Raw genomic sequence first — 15,793 nt, 5'->3', positions numbered from 1 at the left:
ACACGGACGCCACGAGGAGCGAGCTTGGTTCAAGGTGCAGAGGTAGCAGCAAGGAGAGAGCGCTTATCTGTCTCTGAGACGACAGGGAGAGGACGGCTGCCCTGGGTTCTGACGACTGTGTAGGAGTTTTCCCAGAAGTCCATTCATTGCTGGCAGGTGTAGTGTGTACTCTGCACCAAGCACTGTTAGGATTAACTCCGAGCTCTTGCTGAAGGTGGGTGTTCTCATGTCTCCCCAGACCAGGTGCTAAAGGCACAGAAAATAGAGTCCTGCTCACCTGGGGGTCAGTGGGGGGTCGGTTGAATCCTAGGAGGCTGGGTTTAGAGGTCAGGTGCTTAATGATGCAGAGTGTTCTTTCCTGTGGGGTGGCTCCCAGTGGACAGGGACATTGTGGATACTCTTCCTTACATTTGTGGCTATCTGTTTACAGGTAAGGACTTGCCTTTCCCTCAAAGACACTGATATAAAATCATATCATATTTACATCCTACAAAATGATGCAAAGGGAGTCAATTTAAATACAAATCCTGAGTTCATAATACAGACTTGCCCCTGACTGGGCTTGGTGACTCATGCCTGTAATCCCTGCTATTTGGGCAGAGGCGATCAGGAGGATCAAGGCTCAAGAACCGTCCTGGCAAATGGCGAGACCCCATCTCAACCAATAAAAGCTGGGTGTGTGATGACTTGTGCCTGCCGTCCCAGCTACACGGCAGGGGAAATAAGAGGACTGAGGTCCAGGCTGACTGAGGCACAAGACTCTATTTGAACAATAACTAAGGCAAAAAGGCCTGGGGTGTGGCCCAAGTGGTAGAGCACCTGCCTAGCAGGCACAAAAAAAGAAAGAAAGAAAGAAAAAAAGACTTGCTCTCTGGTGGCCCTCTGAGCCTGGTGGGTGGGTAGAGCCCTGTCCCACCCGTTGGGTCCCCCAGGGAATCCCAGTGTCCTCAAGGGATAGGTGGTCACTACAGAGCAGGCTGCTTTTTTTTTCTTTTTTCTTTTATTTGGTGGGACTGAGGTTTGAACTCAGGGCTCTGCACTAGCAAAGCAGATGCTCGGTAACTTGAGCCACACCTCCTTTCGCTCTGGTTATTTTGGAGATGGGGTCTTGTGAACTATTTGCCTGAGCTGGCCTCAAACCATGATTCTCCTGATCTCAGCCTCCCAAGTAGCTGGGATTACAAGCGTGAGCCGCCGGCACCTGGCTCAGGCTACTTTCATCTCTTGATGTGCTGAAAGTGAGTGTGGCCGCCATTTCCAACCCTTGTCCTGTGGAGGCCATGAGGGCTGGTCCCCTCACCTCTCCTAGGCTCTCCTAGCTTTTCCCTCCAACCAAGGTCTATAATTTTAAAATTAGTGCTCAATGGCGTAGGGAACGTGACTTCACCGCCACTGATCTGTTCAAGCTGAAAGAACCAGCATCGAGGCGAGCTCAGTAGCTCACTCCTGTAATCCCAGCTACTCGGGAGGTGGAGGTCGGGAAGATTGAGCTTCAAGGCCAGCCTGGGGTTTGGGGGGAAGTTTATGAGACCCCATCTCTAGCAATGGCTGAGCACTATGGTGTGTGGCTATCATCCCCAGCTACATGGGGAAGCACAAAGGAGACCGTGTCCAGGCCAGCTGTGGCATAAAGCTAGACACTGCCTGGACCATTGCTGGTTCTTTTATTTATTTATTTATTGTTACTTTTTGGCAGTTTTGGGCTTTGAACTCAGGGCCTTGTTGAGTGACATCCCAGCCCAAAAAGAAAGAAAAGAAGCAAGGAAGGAAAGAAAGGAGGGAGGGAAGGAGTGAGTGAGGGAGGGAGAGAGAGAGAGAGAGAGAGAGAGAGAGAGAGAGAGAGAGAGAGCGAGCACGCTGGGCTTCGTGTGTGTGCCTGTAATCCCAGCAGTCAGGAGATTGAGGCAGAAGGAGCTTGAATTTCAGACCAGCCTGGGCTATATAGTGAGGTCTTCTTGTTTCAAAGAAAAATAAAATTGTTGGAGAAACATGGATTTAAAAGTCACTCATATACTTTAAAAGCCCGTGGAACCTCTGCATTTTCTCCTCTGCCAGCTCTTTGCGAGGGTTCAGCCCATGGCTAGCTGGGTCCATGGCTTTTAGGCCCATGGTAAGCCAGAAACATCACGGCAGACGCGCATGCTGAGAGAGAGAGAGAGAGAGAGAGAGAGAGAGAGAGCGCGCAGGAACAAGTTATACTCTTTCGGGACATGGTCCCCAGTGACCAACAAGGCCACACCTCTTAGCTCCCACCACCTCCCAGCAACGCTACCAAGTTAGGAACCCCCGAGTGGATTAATCCACCGAGCGGCTGGAGCCCCCATGACGAGATCATCTCCACCAAGCACGTCAGCTGGCAGCCAAGCCTGTACCACATGAGGCTGGAGGGGACATTTCTGTTTCAAATCTTCACACTATTTGAAATCGAGAAAGATTTCTGTGCAGCCGGGATCATCCTAACTCGTGTCCCACCAGCAGCTGGCAGAGGGGTGGTTTGCCTCAGGATGAGTGGGGGGAGCACGTGGGAGGTCTCTGTGACACTGGCTTCCCCCAGGCTGCGTGGGGGCTCGGCGTGGGTGGCTGGTGGCTGGGCAGTGGCAGTGGCCCTGTGTGTGGAAGACGGTTGGTGTGGGGCATCTCTGATCCTTCCTTCTCCTCTCTGCTCACCTCTTGCTCTTAGTCCTGGAGCCCATGGCTGAATGTCTCCCTGGCCTCCAGTCTCCCGAGATGCCTGGGTGGGCACATGGCTTTGTTCCCTCCCCAGGAGGAGGGTCAGCTTCTTGCCAGGAGGACCCTGGGCCTCCTGGCTCCTTGCTGTGGCTTTGCTCCTGTCCCCGCCACTCCACACATTCTGGATCTGTAGCACCGTTCTCTTCCTAGGACTGAATCCTCCCGGGGCTGGAGGTTTGGGTTGTGGATAGAAACCTGGATACAACTGGAGCTGACCTGGGGTGTTTCTGCAAGATGGCAGTTGACCAGGCAGCCTCTAGGGGGCGCTAGACCACCATCCGACTAAATGAGAAATGGGTGTGCGTCCAAGGAGAGTAAGGCAGGGAAGCATCATGCCAAATTTAAGGGAGTGCCAAAAATCTCAATGCTTAAGATAAATTAGATTTTACTTCTGCACACAAAAATCCAAATAAATGCCAAAAAACATCTGTGATGAACTCAAAGTCAACGGTTGACATAAAGACATTTGTTGTTTTCCAATCCTGCACTGATGCACGACGTGGACAATTGTTTTCATTAACTCCAAGGGTCTCAGAATCAGAAAAGCTAAGGATTTCTTTTTGTCCCCTAAACTTTTTTGTTAAAATCCAGAAGTCCAGCAGGTGTCTGCTGGGCGACGTGGCTCACGCCTGTAATCCCTGTTGCTCAAAAGGCAGAGGTAAGTCAGGATCTCCATTCCAAGCCAGCCTGGGCAAATAGTTCTGCAGGACCCATCACAAAAAAGGGCTGGCGGAGTGGCTCAAGGTGTAGGTCCTGAGTTCAAACCTCAGTACTACCAACCAAAACCCAAACCAAAACCACCTGTGTACTTTAAATATATACAGGCTACTTATTTTTGCGGTACTGGGGCTTGAACTTAGGGCCTCGTGCTTGCTAGGCTTGTAGACTTTTCAAATGTCAACCCCAGGGTAAAGTTTTTTTTCTTTTTTAAAGACGGGTTGGGGGTATGCCTGGACTGGTAGAGCGCATGCCTAGCAAGAGTGAGGCCCTGAGTTCAAATTCTAGTGCTGCCAAAAATAAAAAAGAAAGAAAAAAGGCCTGAGTTCAACCCCCAGCACAGCAAAACAAACAAAAAGTAAAAAGGGATAAAGAACTCCTAGGCCATATTGGTTGGTTGATGGAAATAACCCAACCCAGTGGGACTGGTGTGTGAACTTCTAGTTAAAGCAGGTGGCAGAGAGAGAGAGAGAGAGAGAGAGAGAGAGAGAGAGAGAGAGAGAGAGAGAGGGAGAGAGAGAGAGAGAGAAAGTCTATAGCCAGGTGCAAGTGATTCACACCCATAATCCCAGCTACTCAGGAGGCTGAGATCAGAAGGATCTCAAACAGTTCTGCAAGACCCTATCTCCAAAAACCCATCACGAAAAAGGGCTGGCAGAGTGGCTCACGGTGTAGGTCCTGAGTTCAACTCCCAGCACTGCAAATAAAGGAATGAATGAATAAATAAATAAAAATCCAGGTGTCTGTACACTGAAAGTGGAGTTAATGAGTTATTCTGTCTACAACTTTCAGGAAGACACCATGTGTTCAGTCAATCCCTCCAGAATATCCTGTGTGTGTGTGTGTGTGTGTAAGGGGAGTCCTGAGCCTCTACTCAGGCGGGTGGGGCCTCCATGCCAGGGACCCTTTGGGGACCTGTGATTTGGCATCCATCTTGAAGAATGACAGTTGAGTCTGCTTGGCTCTAGATGGCCCCTGGCCCCTCTTCCCCTTCTCCTCTGGCTCCTGCCTCTTTAGGACTCAGTCCCTCTGTTTGTGCTCCGGGAATGGCAGCCACAGCTCAGGGATCCTTGTCGGGGTGGGTCTCCTGAAGCCTCTTGGGGCGCCCACCAGTGTCCCCCTACCTTGCATTTCACAGGGATGGGAGGCCAGAGGTGGGGCAGGGCAGGGACATCTCAGGAAGCAGACAGGCCTCAGCCTTGAGTCTCCATTTCCCACCTTGCCTTCAGGTCCCCTAAGAAGCTGTGGGTGACCCCTTTCCCTGCCACCCCACCTTCTATCAAGTCTCTCTCTGCTCCCCAGCCAGCCAGCTCTGGCTCTGGCTCATGGACTCGGGCAAGTCCGGGCGAGCGCCGACCGCAGGACCCCAGGCGACAGCGCCATTCCTGAGCGCCAGGCTGGGGGACGGGGACCGGGACGGGGACGGGGGCGGGGAGGTCCCCGAGCCCCGGGCTGCGCGCGGAGCTGTCCAGCACCCAGGCGGGTTGCGCGCCCCCGGCCCCGTCAGCTCCACTGCGGCTCGCCAGGCGCGTCACGTGGCAAGCGCGGCGCGGCCTCCGGGCGCGAGCGTAGTGGTGGCGCGGGAGGCCAGACGGACAGACGGACGGACAGACGGACGCAGGCGCGGGGCGGGCCGGGGGGTGGGGGTGGGGGCGCGGGGCCCGGTGCGACGCGGGACATGGGCGCGCCCGGGGTCCCCACGCGCAGGCCGGCCTCGGCGTGGCAGTCGGGGCTGGGGGCCCGCGGCGGGTGGGGGGTCCTCCCTGGTGACCACCGCTGAGCCCCCGCGGGGCCCGTGACGCCGCGGCCGATGTGGCCCCGCGCCCTGCGGGCCTGCGCCGCCGCCACCACCGCCAGCGCCGTCACCACCGCCGCACAAAGACGCTGCCGGAGCCCCCGCCGCCGCCGCACGAGTCCCAGCCGCAGGCGGAGCCCGAGCCGCAGGGCGGGAGGCGGCGCCCACGCGTGGCCGGGCCCGGCATGGAGAAGCGGGCGGCCGCGGGGCCGGAGGGGGCGCCGGGCGCCCGGGCGCAGCTCGCTGTCGTCTGCTTGGGTGAGTGGGCCGCGAGGGCCACCCGGGCGGGGTCCAGTCCATCCCGCATGGCGAGGGCGAGGGCCAGGCCTGCCTTGGGCCTGGAGGGCGGTTCGGAACCGCGGCCCGGAGCCCGGGAGAGCGGCGCGCGGGCGGGTGGCCGGTGCGTGCAAGGGGACCGCGGGGTCCCGCCTCCCCACACGGGCTTGTCGCCAGGCCTGGTGGCCATCGGGTCCTCCGAGCCGCGGACAAAGGCCCGGCCCGCTGCGCCCTGGAGCAGGAACCGTTTCCTGCCCGGAGCTGGGGCGGGCCGGGTGCTCAGCCCCAATGGGGACTCGGGATGGCGCTGGTGGAGGATGCCGACCCGGCAGCTGCGAGGGTGACTCATTTTCTCTTTGTGTCTTTCCAACCCAGAGGGTGGCCTGTTCCTCCTGGGGGGGGGGTGTGAGGGGGACGTTGACGGTGGGTGGCACTGGGCAGGCCTGCCACCTGGGTGGGAGGGCTTCTTCCCTGCCCTGGAGTCTTTCTGTCCAGGTTTCCCCAGCTCTGTGTGCTGGCCAGTTGAATCCTGAACTCACATGGCTGCTTTATTTACGTTGATGAAGAAGGAAGGCCCTTGGAAGAGCTAGCTTAGGGTCATTAGGGGACACCCTGGGATGTCACTCACCCGTGAGGGCTCTGTAACCTGACAGATTTGCTGAACTGCTGAAATGACAAAGTGAAAAAGAACCTCATTCTAAGTTGGTCCTCTGCCGCCCAAGGAGCAGGGAGCTCTGAGTGTGGGGAGACCCCTGCTCCAGCGGTGTGAGCCCCCAGTCTAAATGAGAACCCCCTCCCTCAGAGCACCCACACAGTGGTGGTGGTCCTGAACTGCAGCTGCGGTCCCTGGTGACAGGCGGGGGATGACCGCTCCAGAGGTGTTCCTGGTTCCTTAGCTGCCTTCACAGGGGATATGTGAACCCTGGCCCCGGGAAGTTAGGCTTGCCCAATCCTTTTTTGGGGGGCAGTACTGGGGTTTGATCTCAGGGCCTCACACTTGCTAGGTAGGTGCTCTTACCTCTTGAGCCCCTCTGCCAGCCCCCAGATGTGCCTTCTAGCTCCACTTACATCCTGTTTCTGGGCCCAGAATCCTAGAGGCAAAGCAGTAGGTAAAACAAAAGTCAATCCCATGGAGGTGGGCACTTGAGGCGGGGCAGGAGAAGTCTCTCTTGTCTTGGTTGGCGTGGCACAGGAAGGAGTACCGTGCATGAGTACTGTCAGCCCACCAGCCAAGCGTCCCTGTTAAATACGGACCATCAGAATTTCTTCCACTCCCTCCCCGGCTGCTGGGCTGATGGGGAGGCTGGGAGTAGCCCTGGGAGGGAGCAAGTCCTCTGAGGTAGGAGGAGCCCTCTTGACAGGCAGGCCCCCACCTGGGCTAAGCCAAGGCCTCTCCCTGATGGGTGGCCCCAAGGCTTGATGGTCCAAGACAGCCAGGCTGCATCTCCACAGTGGTTCCTGAGACTCCCCGGTTCTCACCTTGGCCTGCGCAGCAGGACTTGGGGTAGCAGTGACGAGTCTGGCAGAGCCCTGGGCCTTGCCCTGAGGGGTGAGCAGGCACAGCATGGAGTGTGCCTGTGTTGTCCCGCACCCGTCAGGGCCCCCACTCACGTCTCTTTGTGTCCCCACAGTGAACCTCTTTCTCACCGGGAGACTGAGCAGCGCAGCTCCTGCCCTAGGTATGTAGCTCTTCTTCCTGGCTCTTCTGGGTTAGTGACCTCTGAGGATGGCTTTCCGGTTCTGGCTCTCTCCTGTGGCCACCTGGCCTTTTGCTGGGAAAACCAGACTGTGAACATCTTTTCTGCGCCATAAAGAAGTTGTTTGGTCTTGGGCAAGCTTCAGCTTCCTGGCCCTCAGTTTCTTCTTCTGTAGGATGGTGACCTCAAACCATTTAACTTAACACGGGTAGGACGGTTGACATCACGGAGCGATCAATGCCACTGAAAAAAGAGTTGATGAGTTTTCTTGAGAGAAGGCGTCCTGTCACCCCACAACAAGGCCAGGGCGATTCCCAGGTTAGGTCAGAAGCAGGAGTGAGGAGAAGGCAGAGGCCATTCTTCAAGGAGGAACGCATGTAGCTTGGAAGCTGGTCATCTTGAATAATTTTGGGGACTTGGGCCGTAGGGTGGTCTCTAGCTGCCTGACGTGAACGGTTAGGTCCAGGCCACCACCAGGAATGCTCTGAGAAGGGGGCCTCCGGGAGCCTGTTTTGTAAGTGATGCACCCTGATAAACGTCACCATCTCTTGCTGGTTCAGCCTACATGTGGCCATCTCCAGCAAAGCCTACAGAGATGTTGAGGTTCACCTGAGTGTCAGTATAAAACACTGGGTCCAGGTGTGGCGGCTAGGCTGTACTCAGGAACGGAGTGGGGTCGCCAGTGTGGGTACCTTACATTTCTGTGCCATCTATTTGTTGCATGGAGGATATGAGCTACCTGGGGTTTCTACTTCTGCGTGGGGCCCGGCTTAGGTGTTAGGAGCAGGAGCTCTTGGAGAGAGGGATCCTGGCTGATGGCGATCAGGAATTAGGGGTTCCAGGACTGGTCACCCTGCTTATCTTGAAGTCTCAGCCTCTGTCCACCTTACTATTCTTTGCTGATCTGGGCTAGCCTGGGGCCCTGTTTTGCTTAGCACTGACCAGCAGCCCCAAGTGGTGTTCCAGCCACGGAGGACAGCCTGGTTTCCCATCCTGACTTCCAGGAAAATACTGGAAATTTGGCCTAGCCGGGTCTGGTGTCTGTGACCAGGGTAGACTGGGGTGAGGGGGGGAAGGGGGTTCACATGTTTCAAACACGACCCAGGCCAGCCTTTCCGCTGCGGGGTGCCTGATCATCATCCACAAACACGTTCCCACTCAGGTCCTCGTGTTTGGTTGTTCTCAGCTGTGAAGACCTCAGGGCACAGCGGCGTACATCTGCTCACCTTCTGGGGCTGTGGCTCACAGGCTGGTGCCCATGGGTGGTGCCCTCAGCACACTGGGCATCAGTGGTAGGGTGAGGCCCTGCAGTCCAGTTGTGTCCCCACGATGGTGTTGCGTTTTCAGGGCTATCTCTGTATACCATGCAGACAGGCGCCTGGATCAGGAACCAGCCCCCTGTCCCTGTCAGCCCTACTTGGCTCAGATTCTCCCGAGGGCCTGGCAGGGCTGCCTGGTGGCCTCCGAGGCTTTGCCCCTTAACCCTTGCCCTGCTCCAGGGATGCTAGGTTCTGCCTGGGTGGAACAAGCCATCTCCTGCCTTCTCCAGCCACCACTGTGGCCCTGGATGGTGGCTGGGACACAGTCATGCTGTCCTCCTGTCACCTGACCACTTCCCGGAGTGGCTGGGGTGGGGCTCTGGCTCTTGTCATTGCATTACACCTGTAGGTTGTCTGGAGTATTGATCACCTCTGGAATTGGATCTGCAAATTACGCCTTGCTCCTGTCCTCTTAGGTGTATTTGACGACTCTTTGGACCAGGAAAGAAAGATGCTACCCATAAAAGTGCCCAGTCATCCCTTTCCCACTTGAGCTGGCCACCGAGGGCGAGGCAGTCTTCCGCCAGAGCCAAGGCAGGTCCCCTGCACTTAAGGCTCACAGACCTTCCCAGTCCCCAACAGCCCCGAGCTCTCTCCTGCATCGTATCTCCCAAATACAACAGGCCTTCCATCTCTGTCTGCTCACCTGCCATTACATGCCCTATCACAGCCCTCGCTTCCCATGGGGCGTTCCTGGAGGCCCCTGACCCCACTGGTGTGCCCCCAACTCCTCACTGAATGTCTGCCTCAAGATTGTCGCTTCCCTCATGTTTCCTGAGACCAGCAACGCAAACTGACTCCATTTCACAGATGGAGAAGCTGAGGACCAGGGCAAGAGGGCATGTCTGGCATTTGGACCTGGACCTGAGTTTATGACTCTGATCCCAGCCTGGACCCCGTCATAGTTCACGGGGGTGGGGATGAGGCTGCTGTCGCAGAGAAAGTGCAATGGGGACTGGCTGGCTGAGCTGGGCACATCCTTCAGGCCTATGGCCAAGTGGCATTTAGTCCCGGAGCAGAACCCACCATTCCTCCTGCTCCGTGCTCCCTCTTCGTGAGGCTGGCCAGGCTGGCAGCTGCAGAACCCTGGCCCCCTTTGGAGAAGAGTGAACACTTAACCGAGGCCTGGGGCCTGTGATGTTCTTGGTGTGGGAATTTCTGGGCTAGCACAGGAGCCCTCAGGTCTTGTGCAGGGGCACAGATGGGCTGGCAGTGGTCCAGTCACCTGGACTGACAGGCCTCCCCACCCCTGACTGGGGGGCCAGACATCTGGCTGAGGCAGGCAGGAGGAGGCAGGGTGTCCCTGACACCTGAGGTGAGGGCCTCACTGGTCTTGGAAAACCAGTATAGATGGGAACCTGGTCTCTGTGATGGCCCTGACAAGATGTGCAGGTCTTGTCCACCCCCTGAGGAAGGCCTCTTGTGAGGGGTGGCCCTGCCTTTGGACACTGAGGGACCAGGTGAACACGGGCAGCTCCCACACTCACTGACTTTGGCCTGGTGCTCCAGCTAACGTGCTTTAAACCCACTGTGGGAGGAAGATGCACCCCAGCTCTCCTGGGCCTTTCCTTCCCAGGACCTCTTGTCTGGAACCCTCTGGAAGGAAAGACCTCCAGGTCATTGCAGGTCATCCCAGATCGCTGTGGGGTGCACACAGCCTGGGTCTCACCCTTCAGTGGGAACCAGGCTGGGGCTGCGGCACTTTTGCATCTGGGTGAGACCACTGCTCCGTACTTGCTCTCCTGGTTTTCAGGTGAGGAATCAGCTGTGACCCAGGGTCACGAGTGAACACCAGGTACAGTGGTACTGGGTTGTATGTTGCTGACTGGGACCATGGAGGCTCTGATGATGGTGGCCGGCCCTGCATTAGGGCCAAGGGTCACTTTCAGTTCTAACTTTCTGATGCCCTTTGGACCATCAGTGGGGGTGACCACCTTGCAGTTAAATAGCATTGGCTCACCTGGCCCCCACTGCGTGGGCCTCAGGATACCCAGCAGGTCTTTGGCTCTGTACCAGGCACCCACCATGTCTCAGGCACCATGCAGGCTCCTGGGGACAAGGCCTTGGGCCAGAGCATCCCAGCCTGCCTCTGCTGGGAGCCAGACATTCCCAGAATCAAGAGGGAGGGAAATTGCTGCTGTGGCGTGGGCTGGGGAGAAGAGGGGCAGAGGACAGAGCTGTGAGAGGTGGCCTGGGGAGAACTTCCCTGGGAAGGGGCCCTGGAGCTGAGGGCTGAATCTGAGCAGGAGTGAGCGATGGTGACAGGAGGGCAGGGAGCACCCAGGACCCACAGGAGCTTTCTCCCTCCATGCTGGGACCACAGGGCATGCGGGGGGATTTATGGGAAGGGTGGGTGGGTGGGTGAATGTGGGCTTGTCCTAAGAGCATGGAAGGTGGTTGGGGACGTCCCTCTTTTCTGCAGCTGCCCCAGTCTGGGGTTCCAGAGACTCTTGACACCCAGAGAATATGCTTCTGGGGTGGCGGTGGAAGGTGCTGGCAGTGGGAGGGTGAGGTGCTGGTACCACTGGCTTGGGGGAAAGGGTTACCACTTGCCTCACTTTCTCCATCTGTAAAATGGTCTCTGCCTTTGTCACAGGCTGGATCAGTGACTACCATTGTGAGGCTTGTGGGGCCGTGAGAGGGGTGCGACAAGTGCAAGGTCCACTGCCTGGCTCTGGGAAGGCCTGGGTACAGCAAGGCAGGGCCAGGCCCAGTGTGCTACCCAAGCCGGCTTGCAGCCCCCATGCTGGGTGGGCTCAGCTGGGAAGCAAGGGTGTGGACAGTGTGTCGTTAAAGCCAGGCCAGTGGTGTGGCGTGGTTCCTGGCTCACACCGGCTGATGTTCCACACTCAACCCTGGCACAGAGTTGACACTCTGCAAATGCTTAGGACTGAGCTCACCAAAGGACCTCAGCACATCCTGACCCTGCTGGTCTTTTTGTAATCACTCCACCAGGCGCTCTGCTCTCATCCCACCCGTGAGTCCACAGGCAGGGTGTTTGCCTGTGTCATGCTTATCATTTTTTTTTTTTTTCAGTACTGGGGCTTGAACTCAGGGCCTACACCTTGAGCCACTCCACCAGTCCTTTTTATGTGATGGGTTTTTTTGAGATAAGGTCTGGTGAACTATTTGCTCAGGCTGGCTTCGAACCACGATCCTCCTGATCTCTGCCTCCTGAGTAACTGGGATTATACGGGTGAGTCATGGTGCCCAGCTTGCTTTTCACTTTTGCTTGGTGTGAAGCAGGTGCTCAGTAAATATGTATCAGGGAGCAAAGCCCCTGTCCTCCTGGCATGGAGGTCTGCATTTGACAAACCCTGAAAAAGCAGGCAGGGAACCCTGGAAAGATGCCCCATGCAGGCCTAGGAAGCTGGAAGTACAGAATTCTCCACTGAGTCTCCAGCAGGAGGCTGTGACCTTGCATCTTGGAGATGCTGCCTGCCAAGCTGGTGGCCCACTTCCAGTCCTGCCAGAGTTGGGGACAGGACCTAGGCTCTGAAGTACAGCTTGGGATGGGGGCCGGTCTGTCCTGACTCCAGGTGGACTCCCCTTGACCTCCCCAGACACAAGGCTTCCATGAAGTCTGGAGTTGTAGCCTTCCCCGTAACCATGGCTACCCTTGGCTGGACCTTGATTCCACCATGGGAGAGGCCCATGATCCTCAAGCCACGTGGGGGGTGCTCGAGCACCCCCACATCCACTTTCAGCCCAAACATGGGGCAGGTATTTGTCAACATCCTCTTCCCACAGCCGCCTGCAGCGGGAAGTTGGAACAGCACACAGAACGGCGTGGTGTCATCTACAGCCCGGCCTGGCCGCTCAACTACCCTCCGGGCACCAATTGCAGCTGGTACATCCAGGGAGACCGTGGTGACATGATCACCATCAGGTAAGGGGGTGGGGACCACATGTGCTAGGCGAGTCCGTATGGCAGGTGTGTGCGTGTGCGGAATAGCTGAGTGTGACAGATGCCATCTACAAGTGTCACGATTCTTTACGGAGCTTCCCTGAGATCCCTGGTGGGAAAAAGTAGATACTGAAGGACTGAGTCACAGGGCAGGGGTGGTGGGTGTTGGCAGGGCTGGCCATCCTTGGCCTTGGGCTCTAGGCTGACCACTGATTCTTGAGCATGGAGCTTCTGCCGCCCACCCATGCCACGGGTCCCTCTGTCACTGTAGTTTCCGTAACTTCGACGTGGAGGAGTCCCACCAGTGCTCCCTGGACTGGCTCCTGCTGGGCCCAGCTGCCCCGCCTCGCCAGGAGGCCTTCCGGCTCTGCGGCTCTGCTATCCCGCCTGCCTTCATCTCTCCCCGTGACCACGTTTGGATCTTCTTCCACTCGGACGCCTCCAGCTCCGGCCAGGCCCAGGGTTTCCGTCTCTCCTACATCCGAGGTGATGATGGCTGTGGGCGGGACAGGGACATCACCCAGCATGCAGTGTAGGGCACACAGCACCTTGCAGGGCCCCCTGACCAGCTCTGCTAATCTTAGGATAAGAGTGAGACTGTCATGCCGCTGTCTCAGAGCCTCTCCAGGCCGCAGACCCACCTCACGGGTGTGGCCACAGGGAGGATTTGTTCCTTAGCCTTGATCCCAGCTCAGGGACTGAACCGAATCCAGCATCCCAGGGGTCTATCTGTCGGCAACCCCACCTACCCAGGCTCCATGCTGGAGGGAGGCTCTGCTGTCCCCTGACTGCCTCCTGCCCCCTTCTCTGTCCCCAGGGAAGCTGGGCCAGGTGTCCTGCCAGGCAGACGAATTCCGCTGTGACAATGGCAAATGCCTGCCAGGTCCGTGGCAGTGCAACACGGTGGATGAGTGCGGAGATGGCTCCGATGAGGGCAACTGCTCAGCACCTGCGTCCGAGCCACCGGGCAGCCTGTGTCCCGGGGGCACCTTCCCCTGCAGCGGGGCGCGCTCTACGCGCTGCCTGCCTGCAGAACGGCGCTGTGATGGCACTCAGGACTGTGGTGATGGCTCTGATGAGGCCGGCTGCCCCGACCTGGCATGCGGCCGGCGCCTGGGCAGTTTCTACGGCTCCTTCGCCTCCCCAGACCTTTTTGGCGCAGCCCGGGGGCCCTCAGACCTGCACTGCACGTGGCTGGTGGACACACAGGACCCACGGCGTGTACTGCTGCAGCTGGAGCTTCGGCTGGGCTACGATGACTACGTGCAGGTGTACGAAGGCCTGGGCGAGCGTGGTGACCGCCTGCTGCAGACCCTGTCCTACCGAAGCAACCACCGGCCTGTGAGCCTCGAGGCCGCCCAGGGCCGCCTCACTGTGGCGTACCACGCCCGTGCCCGCAGCGCTGGCCACGGCTTCAATGCCACCTATCAGGTGAAGGGTTACTGCCTCCCTTGGGAACAGCCATGTGGGAGCGGCCGCGAGGTGGACGACAGTAGCACAGGTGACCAGGGCTGCTTCTCAGAGCCTCAGCGCTGCGATGGCTGGTGGCACTGTGCCAGTGGCCGCGACGAGCAGGGTTGCCCAGCTTGTCCACCTGACCAGTACCCCTGTGAGGGTGGCAGTGGCCTGTGCTATACACCTGCTGACCGGTGCAATAACCAGAAAAGCTGTCCTGATGGTGCTGATGAGAAGAACTGCTTCTCCTGCCAGCCTGGCACGTTCCACTGTGGGACCAACCTGTGCATCTTTGAGACTTGGCGCTGTGACGGCCAGGAGGATTGTCAGGATGGCAGCGATGAACACGGCTGCCTGGCCGCCGTGCCCCGGAAAGTCATCACCGCCGCCCTCATCGGGAGCCTGGTGTGCGGCCTGCTGCTCGTTATCGCACTAGGCTGCGCCTTCAAGCTGTACTCCTTGCGCACACAGGAGTACAGGTGGGCACCACGTGTGGCCTGCAGCCTCGCTTCCTTTATTTCTTTGCAGAGAGGCCCTGGGCTCGTTGTGCACGCAGCTGCGGGGTTGTAAACCGAGTCCTGGCTGATGTAAGCTTGTGTGCGTGCTGGGCTCTGAGCATCTCACGGTGTCCAGGTGAAGGGGTGGGGGCCCTGGGTCCTGTTGCTGTGGCAGGTCCTGGCCAGCCCTGTTATACCTCCCTTCTCCCGTTGCTTCAGGGCCTTTGAGACACAGATGACGCGCTTGGAGGCTGAGTTTGTGCGGCGGGAGGCACCCCCGTCCTACGGTCAGCTCATCGCGCAGGGACTCATCCCACCCGTGGAGGACTTTCCCATCTACAGTGCGTCCCAGGTGAGCTCCAGGGTGTGCAACCCTACAGGATTCATGCTAGGACTCAGAGGACACCCAAGGCTGGAAGGCCAAGGGGCTGGGTGGGCCTAGGCTGATCCAAGGGTGGAAGGAGAGGGAGAGGAGGTCTGAGCAGGATGACCTGGTCAGATGGAGGGGCACGAGTTGGTCTCCGGTCCCTTGGGGGTGTGCTGACTTCTGTCCCTGAGTGGCCTGGTCACCTCAGCTGCTGCCCGCCCTCCAGGCCTCGGTGCTACAGAACCTCCGCACAGCTATGAGGCGACAGATGCGCCGGCACGCCTCTCGCAGGGGGCCCTCCCGCGGTAGGCTTGGCCGCCTTTGGAACCGGCTCTTCCACCGGCCCCGGGCACCTCGAGGCCAGATCCCGCTGCTAACTGCAGCACGCACTTCCCAGACGGTGCTGGGCGATGGGCTCCTCCAGCCGGCACTGGGGACCACCCCAGACCCTCCAGCACCCCATTCGGACACAGGCGGTCCCAGGGCAGCTGGGGATGGGCCTCCCAGTGCCCTTGGTCATGCACCGGAGGTGGAACCTTCAGTGCTACCCCCACCCTCAGGCTCTCAAGACCCAGAGCACCAGCCAGTGGACAAGGACAGAAAGGCCTGTAGGGACACTCTTGGGGATGGCCTGGCCGCTGTGGACATGCCTCCCGAGCCTTGCTCTGCCGAGGACCGCCACTCCCAGGCTCCCACCGCCAGCAGCATCCAAGGCCCCCACTCGCCAGAGCCACTGGGGGGCTGCAGGAGCTCCTCCTCACCCTGTTCCCCAACGTTGGAGACCAGTGACGACGAGGCCCTGCTGGTCTGCTGACCCAGTGGACATGCTGGCGACCGCCACAGCCCCGCTTTGTAACCAGGGAATACACAGTCATTTCTACCCTGCCTCTGCGTCCTTTCTTACAGAGTGGGGCCCCCAGCGGCCCATGGAGGGGCTAGGCCTCTGCCAGCCGGCTGCATCAACAAGCCCACAGTGCTGGGCTGCAGGGCTGGCCAGGGGAAAGAGTCGGAGTTGAGCCCGATTTCAGGGTCC

The 15,793-nt window shown here is 58.4% G+C and overlaps 1 protein-coding gene across 3 annotated transcripts; it reads left to right on the top strand.

Moving 5' to 3' along the window:
* The first annotated feature begins 5,217 nt into the window (after nt 1-5,217).
* Lrp3 (LDL receptor related protein 3) lies at nt 5,218-15,645 on the top strand. Of its 3 annotated transcripts, none has more exons than XM_020179713.2 (7): nt 5,218-5,500; nt 7,150-7,197; nt 12,285-12,423; nt 12,713-12,927; nt 13,259-14,375; nt 14,613-14,745; nt 14,987-15,645. In XM_020179713.2, exons 1-7 carry the CDS (start codon nt 5,428-5,430, stop codon nt 15,572-15,574), a joined length of 2,313 nt encoding a protein of 770 aa, XP_020035302.2. In that variant the 5' UTR covers nt 5,218-5,427; the 3' UTR covers nt 15,575-15,645. The 3 variants fall into 3 exon arrangements, with proteins under 3 accessions (XP_020035302.2, XP_073914269.1, XP_073914270.1); XM_074058168.1 differs by lacking the exon at nt 5,218-5,500 and adding an exon at nt 5,628-5,858; XM_074058169.1 differs by lacking the exons at nt 5,218-5,500; nt 7,150-7,197 and adding an exon at nt 10,911-11,730.
* Nucleotides 15,646-15,793: the final 148 nt, after the last annotated feature.

Source organism: Castor canadensis, chromosome 16 (genome assembly GCF_047511655.1).
Source record: "Castor canadensis chromosome 16, mCasCan1.hap1v2, whole genome shotgun sequence".
NCBI lineage: Eukaryota > Metazoa > Chordata > Mammalia > Rodentia > Castoridae > Castor > Castor canadensis.
The sequence above is the reverse complement of the archived record's forward strand: the minus strand, read 5'-3'. Positions and strand labels throughout refer to the sequence as shown.

What these genes read in the sequence shown, in the direction of transcription:
- Lrp3 (XM_020179713.2), top strand. Translation starts at nt 5,428, where the DNA reads ATGGAGAAGCGGGCGGCCGCGGGGCCGGAGGGGGCGCCGGGCGCCCGG. An exon ending in GCTCGCTGTCGTCTGCTTGG is followed by an intron (nt 5,501 to 7,149) that starts GTGAGTGGGCCG and finishes GTGTCCCCACAG; the next exon opens with TGAACCTCTTTCTCACCGGG. An exon ending in CCATCTACAGTGCGTCCCAG is followed by an intron (nt 14,746 to 14,986) that starts GTGAGCTCCAGG and finishes CCCGCCCTCCAG; the next exon opens with GCCTCGGTGCTACAGAACCT.